At 46.0% G+C, this 23,664-nt stretch overlaps 2 protein-coding genes across 5 annotated transcripts; one reads left to right on the top strand and one right to left on the bottom strand.

Moving 5' to 3' along the window:
- Positions 1-5,885: 5,885 nt before the first annotated feature.
- Positions 5,886-14,541, bottom strand: TYW3 (tRNA-yW synthesizing protein 3 homolog). Of its 2 annotated transcripts, none has more exons than XM_048313213.1 (6): positions 14,349-14,541; positions 13,810-13,890; positions 10,713-10,811; positions 9,909-9,980; positions 9,524-9,657; positions 5,886-9,352 (listed from the first exon to the last, which is right to left on the bottom strand). In XM_048313213.1, the coding sequence occupies exons 1-6, from the start codon at positions 14,505-14,507 to the stop codon at positions 9,148-9,150; spliced, it is 750 nt and encodes a 249-aa protein (XP_048169170.1). In that variant the 5' UTR covers positions 14,508-14,541; the 3' UTR covers positions 5,886-9,147. The 2 variants fall into 2 exon arrangements, with proteins under 2 accessions (XP_048169170.1, XP_048169171.1); XM_048313214.1 differs by lacking the exon at positions 14,349-14,541 and adding an exon at positions 14,257-14,286.
- A 211-nt stretch (positions 14,542-14,752) lies between these two features.
- On the top strand, positions 14,753-22,923 carry CRYZ (crystallin zeta). Of its 3 annotated transcripts, none has more exons than XM_048313257.1 (9): positions 14,753-14,832; positions 15,405-15,529; positions 15,868-16,020; positions 17,247-17,410; positions 18,021-18,072; positions 19,225-19,374; positions 19,771-19,872; positions 20,022-20,117; positions 20,379-22,923. In XM_048313257.1, exons 2-9 carry the CDS (start codon positions 15,419-15,421, stop codon positions 20,538-20,540), a joined length of 990 nt encoding a protein of 329 aa, XP_048169214.1. In that variant the 5' UTR covers positions 14,753-14,832; positions 15,405-15,418; the 3' UTR covers positions 20,541-22,923. The 3 variants fall into 3 exon arrangements, with proteins under 3 accessions (XP_048169214.1, XP_048169215.1, XP_048169213.1); XM_048313258.1 differs by lacking the exon at positions 14,753-14,832 and adding an exon at positions 15,007-15,025; XM_048313256.1 differs by lacking the exon at positions 14,753-14,832 and adding an exon at positions 15,083-15,302.
- Positions 22,924-23,664: the final 741 nt, after the last annotated feature.

Here is a 23,664-nt window from a genome sequence, read left to right as displayed (position 1 = left end):
GCACAAACACCTCACAGTAAGTGTGGGCATGAGGATGAGGTCAAACTCCTCGCTCCGTCCTGCCTAGAAACTGGTGCACCTCAGAATAGAGGTAATTAATTATGCAAATGCTCCTGTTAGATGTCAGGTGAGCTGCTTGGATGGGCAAATGCAATGAGGCACATTTGTCTATGTAGAAGGAAAGTGGGTGGATGGGTTTGGCTCTCAGCACTGGGATCAATGGGAATAAAATGTTTCTCAGGTGGACAATGTTAGTAACAGCCAGCATAAATGATGAATTAAAGCGATAGGCTCTCTTCTGTCTTTGCCCCACCTCAGCTTTGCACAACAGCCCCGTGCAGTTGCTTTGGACTCTTTGTGCTTATTAAAAATGTAAATACAGTGCAGCACATTTTCTGAGTCTGTGTTCAGGATTTATGGCTGGTTTCTTAATTGCTTGTGATGTCAGAGTGAAAATGTGCCTTTTGTCATCACTGGAAGGCCATGCCCCCTTTTCCAGAGCTGGTTCTCCTGTTTGTTTCTGAAGGCTGGTCGCATCGCTCTGCCCCGTGTCCTGGCACCAGCTTCAAAGAACAGTGAATGTAGTTGCTCTGAATATACCAGAAATACAGGTTTAATAAAACAAATAGCATCTGTCATTGCATCTTGGCTTCACTGTGCATTCCCCCTGAGTCTGCCTAAAGTGGGGTTTTCCTGGTTGATGCTGAAATAGATTCTTCCCTTTGCTACAGTAATACCTCTTTGAGAGTCTCCCATTACCTCATTCACACCAGCTTCCTAATTGGCTTGGGAGACGAACTGCTGGTGTGGCTGATGTTCTTGATGCACTAGACCCTCCAAACTTACACTTTGGAAAACATGTCTGAGGAAAAGGTGGGTTACAGACCTGCACTAAATACCTGTTCTGCTGCATTTGCAGTTTCCAGCACCGGGAAGTATTAGTTCTGCTATTTTTCCACTGCCTGTTTTTGCACACAGTCACCAGCACTAGCCTTCTAAGGCAGCATCACATCACACTGCATCACAATACATCACATCACATTACCTGGTATTTGTTACATCAATTTACATGGCATTACATGCCACAACCTGGCGTCTGTGCTCCCAGGGCCTATCACACCATTGTAGTTGGGGATTTGGTGCATTTCCATTCACCATGATTGTAGGGATGTGCCAGTGGCCAATGGAAGTGTGTTTTACTGGGTTAGCTGACATGGAGTTCCTCCCTGCAAATGGACTATTAGGCAAAATTCAGCTATTTCAGAGCACCAGCAATTAAAGGAATGAGGTCAATGCCTGTGGCTTCCTGCAGATGTGCTGATGTGTTCCTGAGCCCGAAGTGCTGGTGGGTTCTGTGGCTGGGCTGGAGCAGGGTGGCCCTGGTGTGGCTCTGCTGCCTTTTCTTCACTGGCTTCATTGGCTGCCACCAGGTATGGGCTGGGAGCCACTGTGAACCCTGGGGTCTGCCAGGCACCAACCCCCTCAGCTGTGCTTCACACCTCTAGAGATAGCTTGGGAGGAGCTCTAAAATACAATATGCTAGCAAAACAGATAATTTCTGGAAATAAATGGTATAAATACAAATTCGTGGCTGAAATCTGAGTTTTAGGCAAACTAAACTCAACTCCAGCACCCAAACACCCACCAGTGCTTCTGGCTTATTTCAGTCCTTGAGCAAATTACTTCAACCCTATTTCTCATGTAACTGCAGATCTGATATGTACATGGAGTCAGATGACAACCAGCCAGCTTCAGCTGCCTTCTTTCAACTTCATACTTGGAACTGAAGTTCACACAATATTTTCACAGACATGCACTGGTGGCGTTAATGTACCACCCCCCCCCCCCCCCCCCCAAAAAAAAAAAAAAAAAAAAAAGAAGAAAAGAAAAAGCATGAGGAAGGCAATGGGAGGATAAAAGACAAACACAAAATGCAGTTCACTTAAAAATATCTCTGCTTGATGGAGGCTAAAAGGTGGCAGCTGTGCCAAAGTAGTGGACCCTAAATCGCTGAGCAAAAAAGAGCAGGGAAGGCTCTGATTGCTCCCAGTACTGTGGTGAATGTGTGCTCTCAGCCACAAATCAAGCAAGCTTAAAAAAAAAAAAACAACCCAGAAAAAAAAAGACTCAATCAAGGCAATAATGGCCTCCACTTCACAATCAGACAAGTGCTTCTACTTCAGAAATCCTACCATTTATGGCTGATTGCTAACCCTGGCCTCATTTCTAATCTAAAGGGCGAGTAATAATTTGGAAAAGGAATTATAACAACTTCCCAACCATTTGGTAAATCGTCATTACTTTAAAGGGGTGTTGGGGAGCTGTTGCTCTTTGTCAGATATTCTTTTCCTGCTACTGCTCTCCTACTTCCACCACCCCTTTTCTCTTTGATCTCATACTGGAAGGGAAGTGATGTACAGTGAAAATATGTAAGAAAGAAAAGTCCAGAGGGATCCTCTGACCGTGGGACTCTGACATGTAGAAGTTTACATGAAGCACAGAGAGGTGAAATGGCTTGTCCCTTTGCTACTGTACAGTGCCCAGAGATTCATGCAGGGATCAGCAGCTGCACTGAGCAGAGACATTGTTCCCAACCCAGGGGCTCCTGCATGAGTTCACTGGAGCGGGAAACCTTCTGCATTAGGAACTTCTCAAAGGAAAGGATGAGGACCAGCCATGCAGGCAGATGGCTGATTTTGGGATGCTGGTGCAGCAAGAATCTGCTGCCCACCCGACACCTCAATGGAGCCACCCTGGCCCTTGGCCTCCTCCAGTCGGGGGCCACCCAGTTGGATGGAGCTGGTGCTCTGCTGTCCCAATCCTGCCTGGACTGTCTGGAGTAGGCGGAGGACATTAACCATTTAACCCATAGTTTAACCTGATGGGAAGTACCAGGTCTGGAACCCTGGTACCTGAGCTGCATTTATTGCATTTGTTTTCCTGGTTCAAGCAGGGAGAACTGTAAATATCTGTAAATATTTCAGTATTTATGTGAATATTTTTTCCAACAAGTCTTCTGTAAGTCTGTTGTGATTTTCACATACACATCAGAGTTGATCTTAGAGGTTATTCCAACCAAAGCAATTCTATGATTCTAGGGTTTTCTAGGGAGAAACCATCGAAACAGAAGACTTGGACAATTTTCCTTCCAGCCATCACCTGTGAGGGCCACAGCTGCCCTGGACAGAACTAGGGACTTTGTTCGGTGCTGCTGTTCTCAATGACAGAGTGTTTAAAAACAGATAAAACTCGATGCAGAAAAAAAGAACCAGGGGGGACCTGTGCAGGGGGAGACCTGTGCACAGCTTCACCTGGGTTATCTATTCTAATCCTGTGGAAATCATGATGGTGTTTTGATAATAGCAGACATTTGTGATCAAAATACTTCGTATTTCAATGATTCAAGGACAAAATGGGATGCCATTGTCTCCCTGGATGAATGTGAGATGTTTTATGAAAGGTACGATCAGCGTGTTTGGAGAATGACAAAATTTCCTTCCTATCATGAGAGGTAACTGCAGTACTGTCTGTGCAGCACTGAGTCCCTTACTCCTGGTTTGTGCTCTGAAGGGATCTGTGTCACAGTTATTTATGTCTGTATTTTAAATATGATTGGAAAAGAGATTGATTCAAAAATTTTCAATGACCCAGTGAAATCTGAACTACTTATAGGAAGACAAGTATAATGCTTCAATCAAAATAGCAACTTGGAATGTGTTTTATTAAACAGAGTTCATTTAATATTACCCCAGAGTGCTGTGGATGTGAAAACACATTCTTGAATTTGAACTTTCATATCTAGGTAATAGGAATGAAGGGAAAATGGTCATTTTTAATATTGCACATTTTTGGTCAAATTCTGATTCCATGTAGAACTACCCACAGCATTCCTGTGTGTTTCCAAAACTAGTGTGTCCCTGGGTCCTGTATGTCACTATGAGGTGAATATGTTACAGGAAGAACAGGCAGACCCTGCACAGAGCTCTAAGTAAAATCCTGCTAGATTTAACTTTCCCATCACTCTCTGCAGTATTTTCAAGGTGAGTGTTTCCAGTGAGAGAAAACAAAACAAGGCTCAGGCTCAGTGCAATCAAAGAAAACTCTGAAATAAGGCATTAAGGGATGCAAAATAAAAGAAAAAAGTGGATTATATGCATAAACTCTGGGTGCATTTCACTTGTAAATATTCCTTGATTTTTGCAAGCAACGTTATGCAAAAATTTAAATGAGCATATGATAAGAGAGCAGTGCTGCCTGTGTAACACGGATACAGAATCTGTCGGGGACTGGCAGCTGGGAAGCAATGGGACCATTTATATCTCCATTAGCAGAGAATTGCTGATCTTCCCAAGAAAAGCAGGTTTTTCCTTGCCAGCTGTTCGGTATTTCGGGAGCTTAAATGGCTCCTGCTGATTTCTCCCCGCACGGACAGCGGGCGAGCTCACGGGCCCCGAGCTCACGGGCGCGGGGAGCGGGACCGGCGGGGGGAGCGGGACCGGCGGCCGCGGGGCTCAGCCGCGCGTTCGGTTCCGCCGCTCGGTGCCCGCTCCGGGTCCCGATCCCCCTCGGTCCCGCTGCCGCCAGGCACCCACCGGGGCATGAAGCCAAGGAGAGACCGGCGGACCAGGGCAGGCGCGGAGAGCTACGCTCCCTGTGCGGTGCTAAAATACGATAAAACAGAACTTACTAGGTGCTTATTTAGAGAAAGGAAAAATCCAGTTCTGTTACACACGGAGCGAACTGCGGTGCCTGTAGGAATCCTCACCCGCCGTTAGCGCGGGTCGTGGCGATACTTTCCACCGCTGCCCGAGCCCCCGAGACAGAGGGAAGGTGTCACCTGCGCACCGAGGGGATGCGCCGAGTATATCCCGAGCACAGCGGGTCTTTGCCCGCGCAGCATCGCGCCCACCGACGGGTGCGGGCTCGGGCAGAGCCGGGCGGTGCGGGCTCGGGTACAGCCGGGCGGTGCGGAATGGGATAAAGCCGGGCGGTGCGGGCTCGGGTACAGCCGGGCGGTGCGGAACGGGATAAAGGCGGGCGGTGCGGGCTCGGGTACAGCCGGGCGGTGCGGAACGGGATAAAGGCGGGCGGTGCGGAACGGGATAAAGGCGGGCGGTGCGGGCTCGGGTACAGCCGGACGGTGCGGAACGGGATAAAGGCGGGAGGTGCGGAACGGGATAAAGGCGGGCGGTGCGGAATGGGATAAAGCCGGGCGGTGCGGGCTCGGGTACAGCCGGACGGTGCGGAACGGGATAAAGGCGGGCGGTGCGGGCTCGGGCACAGCCGGGCGGTGCGGAATGGGATAAAGCCGGGCGGTGCGGGCTCGGGTACAGCCGGACGGTGCGGAACGGGATAAAGGCGGGCGGTGCGGGCTCGGGCACAGCCGGGCGGTGCGGAATGGGATAAAGCCGGGCGGTGCGGGCTCGGGCACAGCCGGGTGGTGAGGGCTGGGGAAGAGCGGGTGTCCTCTGCCAGCTGGGCCAAGCACACAGCAACCCGGGTCTGAGCTATCAGAATTACTCTGCAAAAATCGCAATTATGATCACTATAAAGCCTCATTTTGAGAGAAATATTTCTCTTTTGTCGGGATCCTGCAGAAAAAGAAAACAAGCTTTTTCTCTCCAGTATAAAATTGACCAAAATAGCGCATCTGCTCAGGTACCGTAAATAAACTGCATCCAGAAAGCAGCATAAAATCTTTCATGTGATCCCTGTATGGAATTTGAGTGTCACTCTCTGATCCAAAAAAAAAAAAAGCTAAGAATTCTTTGACCTTGATCCCAGGCAGCTGCCTGCTGTCACACCACTGCCAGCATGGCACATTTGACAACAATTCTTACAGGCTTTATTTTCTCTTGGTGTGAAGAAGTGAAGTGAGCAGCTCAGGAAATGTAAGCATTTATGCAATTTTTTAAAGACTCAAATTACTTTTCACAGGTTCTCTCACAAAACATCCCAGCATGTTCCACTGGGGTAGTTTCAACTACGGGTAGATCAGAAGTAAAAAAACGTTTCCCATAATGTCCCACTATGTAAAATCGAATTGACAAGATATTGCCAAGTAATTGTGTATTTTCAGTAACCAGAATTATTGAAGAGCTGCAAAAGCCTCCAGTGCACGACACATTTAATATGATAAATTCAAAAAACTTGAGACTGATTAAATTCAAGTTAAATTGAGACTTGGTTAAAATCAAGTGAAGCCCTGGCAGGAGTGGAGGCTAAGAGCTGCAAAACTGCCCCAGTCTGGAGAGGTTTAACCCCATGTGAAAACACTGATTTTCACTGCACTCTGCAGCTGTCACCGCCCTGCTCTTGTAAACCAGTTTAAGTACCTGAATTTCAGAGGAAGAAGCTATTTCAAGCAAATACTTGTGCTCCTGACATCTGTGATTTGCATGTACAGAATTATCCCAGTGAATCTGTCAAGTGACTTTGTGCCCAAGTGCATGGATGTGCTGGGGAGCACAACTGGCTTGGAACCTGTGGCACAACCAGCTGGGAATGCTGCAGCATTGAATTGAGCAGTTTCCTGGTGTGGATGCAAAATGCTATGGGGTGAGAAATGACAATCAGTTCCTGGAGTGAATGAACCCATCTGCCTCCCCTGAAACAACTGAGTGCACAGGGAGTGAAATTGTAATTTTAAAAAAATTAACACAGAGAGAGAAAATATAAAAATACCTTTTAGGTTCATTAACTGCTTAAGCACAGTTACAAACGGTAAAGATTTGACAGTTTTTGGAGTCTTGTTGCTTATTGGTGAATTTCCCTTCACCCACAACCCCAAGAATCCCCTTTCAGGGGTGCTGCCTCCAGCTGCCTGTGGATGCTCTGCCCAATGGCTGCCTGTGCTCTGCACATTTACCGCCCAACAGAATTGCATACAGCAGCTGGAAATGAAACACAGCTTGGCAAAATTAACTTCAAAACGAGCTAGTGGAACTTGGGTGAGCCTGGGGCAAGGTGTGGTGATCCCCCAGTGTAAGTGCACTGGTGCATGGAGGAAGGCATCACTGGGGCTCTGCCTCTTCCCAGAACAGTAAGGTGGTGAAACCACCTCAGCATCACCCTCTGCAGCCTTGGATGGGGTACAGAAAAACCTCAGAAAAACCTTGTAAAAACTGTTCTACATTTTAAGCACTGAAGTAACATGTTTCCCTGATCTTTCTCTGTTTATTTTTCTTGTTGTAGGGTCTTGTTTAGTTTTTTTTTTAGTATGAGGCCCCCAACAGTCTTCAACCATTGGAGATGATGGGAATAAAGTAACAAGATGCCAACGGTTAGGGTAACATTTTTGTGTTAAGATGCCAAAAAGTCTTCCTGAATTTTGTATTACTGTTCAGAGGAATGTGGGATCATATCACACATCAGTTTCTGACAAACTGTATTTCTCAGAATGTAAACACTGTCGTGCTTTTACACACTGTGAGGATCTGGGCTGTTACAGTGTCTGGGCACCACTTGTGGTCGGTGCTGGTGTCGTCAGTCCCTTGAGCCATGTCCAACAGACCAGCAACAGATGTTTTAAGAAATGTCACATGCAGATGAGGGTTCAGACTATTCTGAATGAACTTCCTGAAATCCACAAGCAACAACTACCTCCTCTGTGTGCAAGACCTGCCCTCCAGGTGGTGAGGAGGGATCTGCAGGAATAGTGGGACTCCCAGCAGTGGGGATAGCAACAGGGGCTCCCCAGGGCTTTGCTGAGGCAGCAGGCTGGGCAGGACCCTCTGCATGGAGGCAGATGTCGCTTTTTGTTGATGGAAGAAGCCCTGGGATTTCAGTTCAGCCCAGGTGGAAGAAGGTCTGTGAAAAACCGTGACTGCAAAGGTCTGACACAAGCCCCCATCCTGACAAGGCTTCAGTAATGCTTGTGGCAGAAGCCATGTCCCCACACCTGAGGAGTTGCTGTGCCTTGCCCTGCTGTGGGACCCGTGGCTGCTCCCACCACCTGCCTGCTGCCCCATGGGCTGTGGGACTCCAGTTTTGTTCACATAGCTCCTGGCCAATAGCTCTGCACTGTTAGAAATGATGCCCCTGCGCTGAGTCCTACTTTAGCTGGTCTGCCCAGTGCACACAAGGTCTGAGACCAGTGCACACGCTGCTACTTTGGAAGGTTTCTGTGGAATTTCCACCTCATGTATTGGCTGTCTCACAACTGGATGGTCTTCAGTCTTCAATATTTGTCCCCAGCACCTCTTCCCCTCCCTGAAGGAGAAACCTGCAGTTTGGAATTCATTGTTGCTAAGGTTTAAAACCAGCATTTTTCTGAAAAATGCATAAGCATGGAGTTGCCTTTGCATAACGAGGAATGCACACAGTGCTGCACTGTTTGTATTTAACAGTTATTAGTCAGGTGGTTCACAGCCCAGCTCAGCCCTTGAGATGACTTTGTGCTGGCAGCTGGAGCAGAGCTGGGTGCTGGCTGCAGAGCGTGAGGGGTGTGTGAGGAAAATGGGCACTGGAACACAGAGATGTCTACAGGGGCAAGGAAGAATGGCACTGAGTGACCAGTTGCTTGGGAATTGGAGCACACAAACAACAGTGAGGCTGGAGCCCAAAACACAGCAAAGAGAAGGGAAACAGCAGCCGCTGGTGCAGCAGCCAGGAGAGATCTGGATGCGCCCAGCTGAGACTGGCACAGAGAAGTACCCAACTCCTGCTGTTCTGTCCTAACCTCTTCTCTAGGTATGCTCTGCAGGTGACTAACAGCCAGCCCTGTGCTGTTGGGAAGGTCTAGCTGTGTTGGTGCATGCTGGTCTACAGAGGTCCTCCAGGGAATAACAATCCTCAGGGATAAAAACGCAAATTTTAGATTTCTCTGCTCTGCAAAACCTAGGAAGTTGGCAGTGAAATGCTGCCACAGAGAACACAGCAAACGGCTGCAGCAAACCAGTTATTTCCGGGGTAACTGATGGAGTACCATTTTGTTAATTCAAGAGTACAGTTAGAAAAACCCCAGAACATTCTACGGCTCTGTTCTCGGTGTCCTGTAGCTACACCTGCTTGCTATTCTGTTAATTACCTTTTTTCTGGTCAATGTCCATGAGAGTATTGCTACTTGGAGCACAGGAGTACACAAATCTCTTAAAAAGAGCATTAAAATAATTTTTCAGTTTGCCATTTGCTTTCAAATGTCTTAGTCTATATCATGATTTCAGCAAACAGATCAAGACTGCTTTCAGTATCATCCTGGGGTTTTAGCTCTCCACTGAGATTGGCCTGTTCCTGAGCAGTCCGTCTCTTTCTTCTGTGCACGTACACAGAGTGGCTCTTCTCTGGCCCCTCAGGAGACAAGGTGTCTGCAGGGACAGCAGCTTCCAGAGCCAACTCCAAGCCTTTGTGGAATCTAGACAGAAACAATTCTGTAGTTACTATTTTTATAGATTTGCTCAGGATCTGCAAACTGAGAAACTGCTTTTAGAATGTAATCAAAACAGGCAAGGGGAGAAAAGTGGTTACTAACTGATACTGAAGAAAAATTAGATGTCACAAGCAGGACTGGTGTATTCTTACAAACCTGTCAATCCTCCTTATGTTTTCTTCCATTTTCTGATTGGCTACATGTACCAGAAATTCAATATATTCTTCAGAGACCATCAATCTCCCTTTGTGGCTCAATGGAACTTCTAAGCAGTGAGTGCTCCGCACAGCCTGAAAACACACACATGATTTACCCGGACTAAAGCTTCTTAGTTTATGAAGGTTATTTAAATAATGTACGGAGTTCATTATAGCAAAAAACCTGCTTATCCATACGATTAGTTAGGTTGCTGTCACCTAAAGCAGCCAGTTATTTCTTTGCTATAGCATGCCCTGTGACAGCTGTTAAGCATCAGTCAGGTCCCGGCTCATACAAAAATCAAGGTTAACAATGAGACCCTTTAAAGTAGCAGAGTCCTTACCATTGTAATTTTTCCTCCTCTGCCAACTGTAATACCAGAGTTCCTGAACCCAGAGTCAACAGCCACTGAATGCTGCAGAAAAAATAAAAGCTTAAACAGGTCTTGTACAGTTCCACAGCAAAAAATATTTATGGATGGGTTGTGATGCAACATACAATCTTGGTTTTGCAAAAAACTTACTCAAAACCATCTACACAGGTTTATTACAGTAAAACATTTTTTAAGATCAAACCCACAAATTGTGGGTGGTTTTCGAAGACCCACGGTGGATCCTGATTGTCTGAACCCATCAGTGCAGAAGGGATGTAACATCTCTCTAGGCACTGAACTATTTTATCCCAATGAGCTGGAACTTCACAGACAGTCGTGCCACACGTTTATAGCTGTGAGTGCAGCTGCACTCCGCAGTGAGCTCCTCAGCTCTTCTGCACTAATGATGAAACAAGCCCAGCACTGCACTCATTGCTCTCTGCAGTCATACTGGAAAAGCAGAAGGCAAAGGCATCATTCAATTCATGGCTGGTAACATCTAAAATCCATCCCTTTCAGCCAGTGAGAGCAGCCCAGGCCCCTCAGGTAGTGTTTCACAGGGCAGTCTGCTTCAGCTCGAATGCTGAATTGCAGGCAAGTCATTCCCTCACCACCTTTAATGCTGTTTTTTTTCATCAACTTACTTTACTACCCTAATTATTAAACACAGCACACCTGGGACTGTTTCTAAGTGCAACTGCTTACCCAGGAGCCAATACTTTTACAGGCAGGAATGTAACAGAACAACGCCACATTTTGTACTTGACATTTTACCAGCATCTGTGCATCCTGCAGTTCCTGACACAGCACATGAAGAACAAATGGTTCAAACTTGAACACAACATCACCAGTGGCTTTCTCTAGTGCTGTCATCTGGAAAATACACCAAAATATTTATATTACCACTGTAAGTGCACACTGTTATTGCCAAAAAAAACCCCAAAAACCCCAAAAGGAGCTAGTCTGTGTGTGAAACACGCATAAGAAATGGAGCAAACAAGTCCCAAGCAGCCAGGTTTGATCAATTGCTCTTGAGTTTTCTTTGCTCATGATGTGGATTTCCACGATTCTGTTTGCTAAACTGGGTTTGATAAAAATTTATGGCAAGACAGACATTAAAAACTGTGTTTCATCCTTCCCTGTTTTTCCTTCATACATCCAAACCAAGAGCCACTGTAAGTCCAGCGAGGGATGATGACTGTTCTGCTTCAATCAGGTGAAATTTGAGGTTTGTTTTTTTTCCTTAAACTGTTTTTTAGAATCAAAGGCATTTAGTTGCTGAAGTACATCCCTCAGCTTCAGAAAACTTCCTGTGGTTCAGCAGATTAAATCCACACCCTAACATACTTGACCATACTTTAATCCTTGTTTAAATACCAATGCATAGCCTACTATATGACAGTTATAAAAATAAATTCAGAGGTTGAAATCAGAGGTGTAAACCCACAAGACAAGAAAAACAGAAGTAACTATAATTATAAAATTTGAAGCAATCCCTTTCAGACCCATCAGTTCTGCCCGAACACTGAGATGGTAGTGGCAGTTTTTCCTGGATCTGTGAGTGTGCAGATAGCTGTCTGACATCTTGCACAGCTTATGAGGACAGTTTATCTGCTTTTCGGTGCTATCTTCAAAAAGAGAAACCTTAAGGGCTGGGAATACTTTCTTCCATTCAGAAAGGTCACTTTGAGGCAGTTACACTACTTATCTCATTGTATGACTATTTTGTCATAAGCACTATTTGCCCCCTTCTTGTTTGCCTTCATCTGCTTAATTCACAGCACTAAAAATTTTGCTGTGATAACTTCATAAATTTCAGCTGTTTTTCCATACTCTGTTCTTTTGTCTAGCCCTTCTCATCCTTCTCGTAGGATAAAAATAGACAATAAAATCTTCAGGAAATAATAAAATTCAAAGGCTTTTTTAATACATGATAACATAAAACTGCCAAAGTAACATTCTGGTCTTTCTTTTACACAGCGGTAAAGGTCTCTCCTTTACTGAGAAGTATTTAGTTGCATTTATGCAGCATCTCCCCTGTCAGTGTTCCTGTTCCCAGCTAGAAGCAGGCTTTCTGTCTGGCTAGGTCTGCACTGTGTGAGACAGATGTAAGACATTCCCAGGAAAGCTCAACTGGTGAGGAACAGGAGTGCTGATATGGCACAATGCAGTGCTGTACCGGAACACCTGAGCTGACTTATTTAGGGTTCCCCTGGGTCAGAGAACGGGCTGTGCTGACCCAGTGCTGCCCTGTCCAGCATGCCCGGGGCTCACAGCATCCCCCAGCTCTGAGCATGAGGTCACCATGTATGTGCTCCCTGGCCCCCCTGGCAGCAGGGACACACACAGGCAGCAGCCACTGGGGCTGGCCACGGGCACGTGTTTCCTTCTCAGATGTGTTTCTGTGACCCCTTCCAGACACTTCCCCACCTCTGAGCCACACTGTCCTGCTCTACCCCTCGGCTGGCACATGCTGTGGAGCTGAGCTGGGCAGGTGCTGTGCCAGAGCACACATGAGCTGTGACCCACCCTGGGGGATCAGAAAGGGTATTCCAAGGGGTTTGTGTGTTTCTGGGAAGGCTCAGGAATCCAGCACATACCCTGAGGCAGCCTTTCATCAAGGACACAACCAGTTATGAACATCACTCTGACCAAAATCATCCATGTGTGTTAACCCTGCTGGGAACCTGTCTCACCTGAGTCCTCAAAAAGCTTATTAATGAAAAAAATATTTTCAGTAACAGTTTTTTGTCTTACTGAAGCTAAATAATTAATTTCCTGCTAACTCAATCAAATACTGAAAGCAATTTTCTATTAAGTGGGGATAACACCTCACTCCTAAGATACACTGGACTGGTGATCAAGTGCAATACATGAGGCTTTTCTCCTAGCAGTGGGAGCATAAAGGGATAAAAATCAATTACAAAGAAAACATCCTGTGTTTGTATGGTTGAAGTTACACAGGAAGCTGAAAAGCACAACACAGAGCACACAGGATCCTGACTTCCCTTCTCATTTCCTGAATACTGCAAATACTAGCAAAGCTTTATCATAAGTTACAGCAGTTTAAAAATTTAACAAAGATTTTTTTGCACTTGCAATTCATGCATAAAAAAAAAAAATCCCATCTACCTGTTACAGGGAACAGGAAAAATCAGTATATTTCCTCTTGCATGAGTTAACAACACCTTACTGCATCCTTCTTGGTCTGAAATTTTCTGATGAAAATTTCAGCAAGCTTTGCTTTGCTAGAACAAATACTAATGAAAACAAATATTCCAGAGGAGACTTTTGTGCATGTGTGAGAATGTGTATGTATGGTAAAGTGAACTATGAATTCAGTGAGAAAATGTTGACCTTGCAACTGCTTCTTCTGTGGGACAAAGCAATATATGCAAAGAGTAGATTATTTTGAAAGCACACTAAAAATGAAAAACATCGCACTACAGATGCTTCTAATTTCACGGGATTTAATGTTACTAAATTAACAATGCAGTATAAGAGATTCCCTGCTACACCACTTTCAGGTGTCTGTGTGCTAGCACAGCAAGCCAGGCTCAAGGCTTTTTTTAAATCAAGAGTTTTAAAAATGACTCCAGACAGTAAGAAATTATTTAAGTTCCTGGTGCAATTATATCAGCTGCAATTATAATTATGCAGAGAATCTGATATTGAACATAAAAGCATTCTCTTCAAAACGGGTCTGAAGAATTTATTAGGCAACACATCTAAAGAAAAGTTAATTTTGAGAGTAGAGTTATCAATTCATCTCAGTAGCAGGAATAAAAATCCTTTCACACGATGTGTTTTGCATGACACCAGGAACATTTCAATAAATAAATATAAAAGCTGTATTACACTGTGCCCTTACCACATCGCCTTTGACACACGGGTCATGCGTTACCAGGAGCCACGTGCAGTTCTTCTTCTGGATCCCCGTGCCGTCCGTGTCCTAGGGATGGACAGAAACCATTAAAATGGCTCCGCAGCTCGGTGAGGTTTGATCTGGTGCTGCTACAAAACCGGTCTTGAAAATAAAGAGCGTCACCTTGAACCAAGAACCCACTCACGCCGCGACTGATCTGTGCCCGCCCGTGCGCTCAGTCCGGCTGAGCTCCGGGGCTGAGCTCCGGCAGCAGCGGGCTGGAGTCTCGGCAACTCACTGAAGAACTGGGCTATGGCCAAGGAAGCACCGGGAACAGCGGGAGCTCCAGAACCGCAGCCCCGTGCCAGCAAAATCCGCGGGAGTGGCGGGACCCCCATCCCGGCACCCCGGCAACCATTCCCCAGGACGCCCATCCCGGAGTCCCGGACCCACCGCCAGGACGCCCATCCCGGTCCCCATCCCGATATCCCGGACCCACCGCCAGGACGCCCATCCCGGTCCCCATCCCGATATCCCGGACCCACCGCCAGGACGACCCTCCCGTCGCACGAGCTCGTGGTGCAGAACCGCTCGCGAGCGTTCAGGAGCCGCACGAGCCCCGCGGCGCGCGCGTCTAGCGCGCGCTTCCGGCTGGGATCGGGCCGCGCGAGCCGCTGCGCCTTGCGCCGCGCGAACGCCGCCATCGCGGGGGTACGGGGGTCCACGAGGGCCAAACGTCCGCGCGCGGCCGAGCAGCGGGGCGGGGCGGGGCACGGCGGGACGGGGCACGGCGGGGCGGGACGGGGCACGGCGGGGCGGAGCACGGCGGGGCGGAGCGGGGCGGAGCACGGCGGGACGGGGCACGGCGGGGCACGGCGGGGCGGGGCGGGGCACGGCGGGGCACGGCGGGGCACGGCGGGGCGGGGCGGGGCGGGGCGGGGCGGGGCGGGGCACGGCGGGGCGGGGCGGAGATCGGCCCCGCCCAGGTCCACCTCCGCCTTCCGCCGCGGGGGCAGCGGCGCTCCGCAGGTAGGCGGGGGCACGGGGCTCCTCGGCGCTCCCCCGGGGGGACGGGACGGGACGGGACGGGACGGGAAGGCGGCGGCGGCGGCTCTGCGCCGCCTGTGCCGGGCTCCGCAGCCACGGCAGACACGGCCAGTCCTCAGGCGGCGACGGCCACTGGGGCGGGGCCTGATCGCAAGGAGCGCCTCCGGGACGCGGGGTGGGTTCGTGGGCGGGGCCTGGCGCTGGAGCGGGTCACGGGGCGCGTCCGCCGAGCCGCGTCGTGGCGGGGCCGCGTCGTGGCGCTCCTTACCCGGCAGTAGCCCCGCTGGCCACGGGGCCCTGGCTGTGTTTCCCGTCCTCCTCGTGCCCGGGATCCCGGAAGGTGCTCCGAGCGGGGAGGCCAGGGCAGCTCGGGGCCTTCCGTTGCCCCGGCTCCCTCCCCTCCCTCTGGTTCGGCTCCTTATGACAAGATCGACCCGCACTTCGGCCCCGCGGTGTGTGCCGTGTTCCGCGCGGTGTCCGCAGGGCATGTCTTGGTGGCTCAGGCTCCCCATGACCTGAACAGCTACCAGGGATCACATTGTTTTTTTTCCCAGATCCTCTGGTCGCCATGGCAGCCACCAGGAGTGTGATGAGAGCGGTCCGAGTGTTTGAATTTGGTGGCCCTGAAGTGCTTAAACTCCAGTCAGATGTGTTAGTTCCTGTTTCAAAAGAAAACCAGGTATATGTGAGCTCTGTGAAGGGATATAGCGATAATGAATGTTAACAGGTGCCTGCAGGACAGTATGAGGAATACACACCAGAACGCTACACCTAGAGTAGGTGAATTTTGATCAGTGTGTTCACACTACTTGAGATATCATGCTTAACAAATGTGGGCTCTTTACTCTTTGGTGGGCCATGTATTCCACACCAAGATTTTCCTGAAATTAGCTTCAGTTTGACACTGGGTTGTCACAGAGGCTGTTTGAGAGTTCAGTAAAAGTGCTACAATGCCGTGCTGTGAATTCAAGGGCTAAATCTTTTTAGTTACTGCTTAAGAAGTGTCTTTTCTTTTAGGTCTTAATTAAAGTCCATGCCTGTGGGGTAAATCCTGTCGAGACATACATTCGCTCTGGGACTTACGCCAGGAAACCGGCTTTACCCTACACTCCTGGATCGGATGTGGCTGGGGTGGTCGAAAGTGTTGGGGAACATGTGACTGCATTCAAGGTATTTGCACACTGGGCTGTAATCACTGTTGTTTAATGTGTCCTCTTTGGCTGATTGCTGTGCTACTGTACCTGGTTTTGTTCCTTAGAATAATGTAACCTATTCAAGGGGGGAATCCCCTTCATGGACTGGTAAAAGCACACAGTGGGATCCCATTGGCAAACCAATCTGCTGGTGGGACTTGAGGAATGCTGTGCCCTCCTGAAGTTCAAAGATCTCAGAAGAGGCACTGCAGTCTGTCTGCTTAAAGCAGTGATATCTGGTGTACAAAAGTTGGTATTTAGAGCTATTTTTCTGGCATTGCAGAAGTAGTTGAGATTGGATGCTTCTTGCTGGGGGTAGTAATTTCAGGCAGAACTGAATTTTTTTCTGTAAAGTATTTGGGAAATGGAAATTGCTTACTTCTAAAGCTCCATAAATTCTGTTATTTGTTGCTAAAACTGTTCAAATACTCTGTTACTCCCATCTAGTAATTTTACTTGAAGTTCTCAGTGGGAAAGTCTTGAGACAGGAGAAGGCAAATGTCAGTTTGCTAAAACATATCTATTACATCTATTTAGTTTTTAAATCGGTTCTCCCATTTAAATTACTAGATGTTTGGTCCCAAACAAACATAAAAATTGTAGTTAAAATTGGCTTGGAATTTTCTTATTTTGAATTTATGTAACAATTTTGGGAGACCTGAGAGATTGGGTTATCAAGAAAGAAGAATCATCTGTATTCATATTTTCTTACCAGCAGTTTGCTGTATCTGCTATGTGTGACTTTTTGCTTCCTCTGACAATTGTGATGTTCTTGGCTTGAATGAGAGAGAGATGTTTTAGGGTATATTAAGAGTATATATATTTTCACATTTAAATAATTTAGAAATGTTTCCTTTGTGTTTGTAAAAGCTTTTGAGGTTTTGCGCTTGGAATCTGTGGATGGAATTCCTGACTTCAAGTTCATTAGGGTTCATGCTAATGAGGCAGTAGGTTTGTGTGTTGCACTACAGGGTGGGGTTATAATTATGATACTTAGATTTAAATATAAGAAATTATACAGTTTGTGTTGCATTGATGGTATGTATCAGCATTTATAAAAAATTCTGTGACAAACATAACTAGTTATTTTTGATAGGAGAACTGTTAACAATAGCCTAAACTCTGTAAATTGGTTCTTAGTGTTTATTAAGGAAAAAGCAAGGGAAATTATTGATTTCTCTGTGTTCTCTCCCTCCATTCTAGAAAGGTGACAGAGTTTTCACCCTTGAAACAGTTTCTGGAGGATATGCAGAGTATGCAGTTGCTGCAGCCAACAGAGTCTTTCCTTTGCCAGACAAACTGGACTTCAGGCAGGGAGCAGCGATTGGAGTGCCCTACTTCACTGCCTACCGGGCGCTGTTCCAGAAGTAAGGCACCAAATCCATGTTTGTGTACATTAATCTTCTATATTTAAAATACCGAAGTCCATCTTTTCACTGTCCTGTAAAATGGGGAGATTGATGAGTGGGACATGTTTAAAAATGTTACATTGAAGGAATTTTCAGATAATTGTGACCTAGAAGCATGAGACTGTGTTTTCCTGTTAAGTCTTTTTTCTTGAGAGAACATACCTGGAAAGGCTTCATGGAATAAAATGCACGGCTTCCTTTCAGTACTCACTGGTATTTTAGCCAGGGAAGAAAAACAGTAATAGTTCTAATTTCCTTGGTAAGCACACAGGTGCTGTGGAGTAGAACCACTCCTTTCCTGTGACAGGTGAAAGTCCTGAACTGAGGCTCAGTACCAGGCTGTCGCTGGCTGCATGTTGTTTCAAGTCATCAATCACAGGATTTATTTTGTCTCCTTATTCTCCCAGAAAGGCTAATGATATCTGTTTAGCCATAAATTGGAATATAATTGGAACATAAATTGGAAACTATGCTGTGTGAACAATGAGATTTGATGTCAGTGTCTGCAGCCCCATAGTCAGTATGTACTGCAATCACAGTGCCAATATTTCTTGTGCTCTTCACTTAGAGGCTGTGCCAAAGCAGGGGAAAGTGTGCTGGTTCATGGTGCTAGTGGCGGGGTAAGTATTCCAAGGAGGCAAGTAATAGAGAACAATACTCTCTGTCTTTGCATCTGCTTCTTCCTGGGATATGAGTTATGGTCATATTTGTATCAGTAGATTAGCAGATTGGGTTTTTATTTCAGATCCTCTAGGATACATTTGCTTAGAACAAACCCTGTTATTCCCAATAGCTGTGAGACTGCGTGAGTGCTGGTGTGAGCTGCCCAGTCAGAGGGTCACACACTGAACAGGTGTTTGCTGCAGGTGGTAGTTGGTCTGGAAGTTCTATAATTGATAGCAGAAGGCTGTACTTTTTCAATATGTACGAGTTATTCTCAGTCCTCTGAGAATACATCACTGGTGCAGGGCGACTGTGCATTTTTGGGTTGTTCTTACCCATGAGCCAGCAGCTACCTGCACTGGAATATATAAATCTGTGACTGAATACTATATGAAATCGCACTTCTAGTTTCCTTTGGGTTTTCATGACAAACTTATTTTAGATCTTTATCACATAACATTCTGGTTTAATTTATCTCCCACACTGCACTTTCTTGCTCAGTTTCTGGTGATGCACCAAGCAGCTGCTATGAACAGGCCAAGTTTCCGTAATTATTTGTTAGACAACAAAAAAATGAATTCATATCTTATTCTGAGATACTAGAATGGCATTTAGCATCATAACTCTTTTTTTAAAATTTTCATAAGCTAAATGTAGTGCTTCTGTTCTTACTGGAGTGCAAAGCTGGTAGGAGGCACTGAGAATTTACTTTCTGAAGAAGTAGTATTAATAAAATTTGTGCCTGCAGGTTGTCTTTGCAATGTATAATGCTGGTATTAATAGCAGGTGATTCCATGAAGAGAAGAATTTCCTTGGATTTGCATCAAAAATATATGGCCCAGCTTTGACAGATACACAGCACTCTACATCAATGTATATCAAATGCTGATAGCTATTAAAAACACCTCAAAAATTTACCATGCCTCTGTAAATACATTTTCTTTTTTAAAGACTATTTGGCTGTCTTTAAGATCCAAATTACTGGCTAAAAAAACCATTACCAGACTAGCTTTTTAAATGGGGAAGTCACTGGTAGAATATTTAAAATTTCAAATTCTAAGAAAGACAAAGGTAAAATAATTTTCTCTTTTGTTTTTTTCTCCTCTCAGGTGGGACTAGCAGCATGTCAGATTGCCAGAGCTTTTGGTTTGAAGGTTCTGGGTACAGCAGGAACTGAGGAGGGCATGAATGTGGTCCTGAGAAACGGTGCTCACCAAGCCTTTAATCACAGAGACCCTAATTACACTGAGAGAATTAAGGTAGGCATGTGGCAGGACTCAGGAATGCAGGTTGTGTTGTTCTTAACAAAATGTGAATAGTTGTTTGCAGAAGACTTTAAAGCAGATTTGTGTAGGAACAATAGTGTCCTGCCTTTTTCATTTCTACACAAGGAAAAACTTTCTCAGTCTGGAAAAGCCAGCTTTCCTCACAGGCAGTGGCATTTAGAACTTCTTACATTCAGCAAATTCCAGTGTGGGATCACATCATAAGTTAGCACAGCAAAACATGCTACAATTCAGCTCATTAGCTGTCAGCTGCAGTACAAAGGCTGTATTGAAAATTTAAACAATAAGCTGTAGAATGGATACTTTCTGTAGTGTATAAAATAAATGGTGGTACCCAAGCACTAAAATAACATCCTGTGTCCTGTACAGGCGTGCACAGGGCCGGGGGGAGTCGATATAATCATAGAAATGCTCTCTAATGTCAACCTGGATGCTGACTTGCAGCTGCTGTCCTGCACAGGGAGGGTGATGGTGAGTGTTTGTGTCCTTGCCCAGAGGGTGACAGTGAGTGTTTGTGTCCCTGAGCAGGGAGGTGATGGTGGGTGCTTATGTCACTGATTTTGTGCATTCAGCATCACACTGAACAGCTCTGACTCAACGCTTTGGACTCCTTTGGGCAGGTTGTGGGCTGCAGAGGACGCATCGAGATAAACCCAAGAGACACAATGAGCAAGGAGTCCAGCATAATTGGAGTGAGTCTGTTTCTTGCAACTGAGGTAAGAAACATTTCTATTTTAAAGTATGCTTTATTGGCTTGTTCCAGCACCCCTCTCTTTACAGTTAAAATTATTTGTAGGAATGAAAGAATAATTTCACTGTAACAAACTTGTTAGTTTATTCCTTTATGTCTTGATTCAATCTCAGAACATCATAAAATATTTTCAGGTTGTGGAATTTGGTTTAACTCTTGCATAAATTGTCAGTACTATTCTAAAATGCAAAGACCTTGTCATAAACACTGTGTTTGTTACATGCAGGAGGAGAGGCATGAATGTGCCACAGCAGTCCTTGATGGCATAGAAGCTGGCTGGCTGAAACCCGTTGTGGGCTTGGAATATCCCCTGGAGAAAGTAGCCAAGGCTCATGAAGACATTATTTATAGCAGTGGTGCCCGAGGGAAGATGGTGCTCCTTCTCTAAAGGAGCACCTTTTTTCGTCTATTTTGTAGGTGTTCTAACTGCACCTTTGCTACATGGTTCACTGAATGTATGTTATAAACATACCTTTGATCAGGTTTGACAGTAGCAGAAAATGCTCACTTGGATGAATTGATGAATGTTTTCTTTTTGTAATGAGCAGGGTTGCATTTACTGTAAAGTAATTTTGGTAGCTTTTTTGATTTATATGGAAATAATAAATTTTCTCTGCTAGTGTGCTTTGTGCTGCAGGGGATGGTAAGGTTTGGTGTCATGGTCTGTGTGAAGGTAGAGTGAGGCCACTCTAGGTAACACAGAATGAAGCTGCTTTTTACAGATACACAAAATTAATTAACTCACTATGTGCGTTAATTAGAAATGTAAATTCTTTTACCCACAAAATTTGTACTCAAATTTTGTCACATAATTTACTTGAAATAAAAGCTTTTACTGACAAAATAGTTCACTTTCCAGCTCAAAAGATGGGCAGAATCTCTCAAACATCAACTCTTTGAAGCAGAGGCAGTTCTGCTTGTCTGTGCCTGCCTCTAAGTGTGAGGTGACTGTGTCCTGGCTCATCCATAGGGACTGTCACTCTGGAGCTGCATGCTGGGATTTGCCTCTTTGGAACTGGTGATCATGACCGAAGCAGCTGATTCCTGGATGGTAAATGGCTGGCTGTGAAGATTTCAGTTCTTCCTGTGACCTTTATTAAAGTCTCCTGGATCCCTGGCTACATGGAGAGCAGAGGCTGCATGGCTTTTGTGGCATGAAGAACTCCTGTGAAATTCCTGAGCTCCATCCCCTGAAGTGGGCAGGGCACAGCCTCAGCACTAGGGCTTGTGTGCAGGTGTCAGTGTGGGGTCATTTTGCCATTACACTGGGTCATTTAGTTGTGTCTTGTTCTCATAAACCTTAAAGCCCTTGCACAACAGATGGCGTTGCCAGGAAAGACAACAGAATGTTTCTAGAGTTAGTAATTTCAGTTTAGTGTTTCAGTGAGGGCTTTTAGAAAGCTGCTTGGGGAGAGAAGGATGAGGCCAGCTCAGCTGTGGGAAGGCAGGGACCCTGTCTGCCAAGGTGCAGTGGGGTCCTTCCTCCCTCCAGGCTGCCCCAGGGGAATGAAGCTGGTTTCCTTGTTTGTTGCATGTCCCACAGGAGTAGGGAGCTGTGTTTTTTATGTGAAGATTTAAGCGATTCACCTGGTGTAAGTGATGTGTGTAGGTAGTGTCTCAGCTGATTATCCAGGTGAAAGGTGCTGACTGTTCCTGTTCACTCAAGCAGAATGCAGCCTGAGCAGTGGTGCTGTGTTGGGAACCTGCTATTCCTCTTGGCAACGCTGCTAGAGAAAGTAAAACATCTCTTAAAATCAATGTGCTAAACAGAGGTTAAAAGTAATGGTTAATAATGAATGTGATTGTGGAGATGAAGTGCATATAAAAGTATATACCTTTTCTCTATACTCTGTTGGTGTTTAAATATTGAATTATTTTGAATTCAGTTTTAATTTAGTACGGGTCTACTGAATGAACGAGAGGCTGGTGGTTTGCAGTGGCTCCTTTCTTGCTTAGTGCTGCCACTGCATCGTGGATGATGTTTAGAGGTGAAATTCAGAGCAAGTGTGTGATCTGTCCTCATCGTTGTTGTCCTAAGGGCCGTGATTGTAATGGGGTTTGTCACCAGAAGGTGTCAGAACAGTTCTGTGTTATCACATTGCCGCTGCTCTCTGCCAGGTGACCTGGCAGAACGGCACAGCAGGAGTGGGACTGACTTGTTGGGAATATCATATAACGTTTATTCTTCTGTCTATTTTCAATGTACTGTATAAATGCAAGAATTTATTTTAATTTTGGAAGTAGTGTGAATGGAACTACTGAGGTAGGACTGAGGTGTGTCTGATCTGTGCAAGCTGCCCATCTAGAGAATGTGTCAACCTGGACAGTCCGTGGTTCGGCTCTCTTTCTGGGACATGCTGCCCCTTGGCAGTGCAGAACAGGATGCAGGAAGATAGTGGGGGGTCACAGAGAATTGAATTTGGCAGAATAATTCCATCAGTTTGTTGAGAATCTTCTCCAGATTTGACTGGATGGGATTTTGGAGGCAGTGGTTCCCAGTGGCAGCCTGCTTGGTGCTGCCATGGGTGGTTGGAAGGGTCGAACAGGCTCTTGTATTTGTGCCGACTTTGGCATCTGCAGGAGAGGTTTGGGGTTCAAAGCGAGGAGTTGTGTACAATGCAAGGGTCTGGAAACTGCTGTTCTATGTGTTTCTGAAACAGAAAAGAGTGGAATTGTTCTAAAAAGCAGCTGCTCTTGGTTAATCTCATTGTGCCCCAAATAATTTGTGCTGCCTACATTTTCTAGTCATTAAAAGTGTCATCTCCTCTCTATTATAATTGTCCTGTGTCTGTTCCTGACTTCTTCCTGTGCTGCAGGATGATACAATAAGTTAGTTTGAGACTTTAATTACAGGGTTGGGAAGATAAAATATCAAGAGAATATTGATGTTCTTAATAATTGCTACCTTTACAGAAGGCAGATCAATATTGCATGTGGATGATCATGCCACAGAAAACTTGAGGATGATGAAGTCTAACTTGGAGCAGATGCATCAGGAGGGAAGGTTGTCCCTGCTCCTCCTTGCTGCAGGGATCTCTGCTCAAATCAGTCGCTCTGTGGACCCTGGAAGCATTACCTGTGAGTTTGTACTTAACTGGGACTCACAAGAACTGCAGGAAGAAGGGAAAAACGAGCATGGAAGGGTGGTTGTATCTCCTTTATTTCAGTAAATCAGGTGTCCATTGCCATGCACACTTTGGTGCTTCCTGGTGTCTGGACTGAGAGATGGAAATCAGGATTGATATTGGAAATGCATTGTGTCACCTCATGCTATGTTTTTAATATCCTGGGTCTGTGTTGTTTGAAAATGCCTTCTCCATACTTCTATTTTTAACTTTTCTTACCCCCCCTTTGTTTTTCTTCCCCCCCCCCCTTTTTTTTTTTTTTTCTTTTTCCATTTTTCCTTTCCCTTTTTCCTTCCCCTCCCCTCACAGTCCGGAGCTGCTGCAGCACCAGCGTCCTGCAGCCCCCACGCCAGCCCTACCCATCTGGGGTGTTGTGGCTAGTTCTGG

Source organism: Corvus hawaiiensis, chromosome 9 (genome assembly GCF_020740725.1).
Source record: "Corvus hawaiiensis isolate bCorHaw1 chromosome 9, bCorHaw1.pri.cur, whole genome shotgun sequence".
Lineage (NCBI taxonomy): Eukaryota > Metazoa > Chordata > Aves > Passeriformes > Corvidae > Corvus > Corvus hawaiiensis.
The sequence above is the reverse complement of the archived record's forward strand: the minus strand, read 5'-3'. Positions and strand labels throughout refer to the sequence as shown.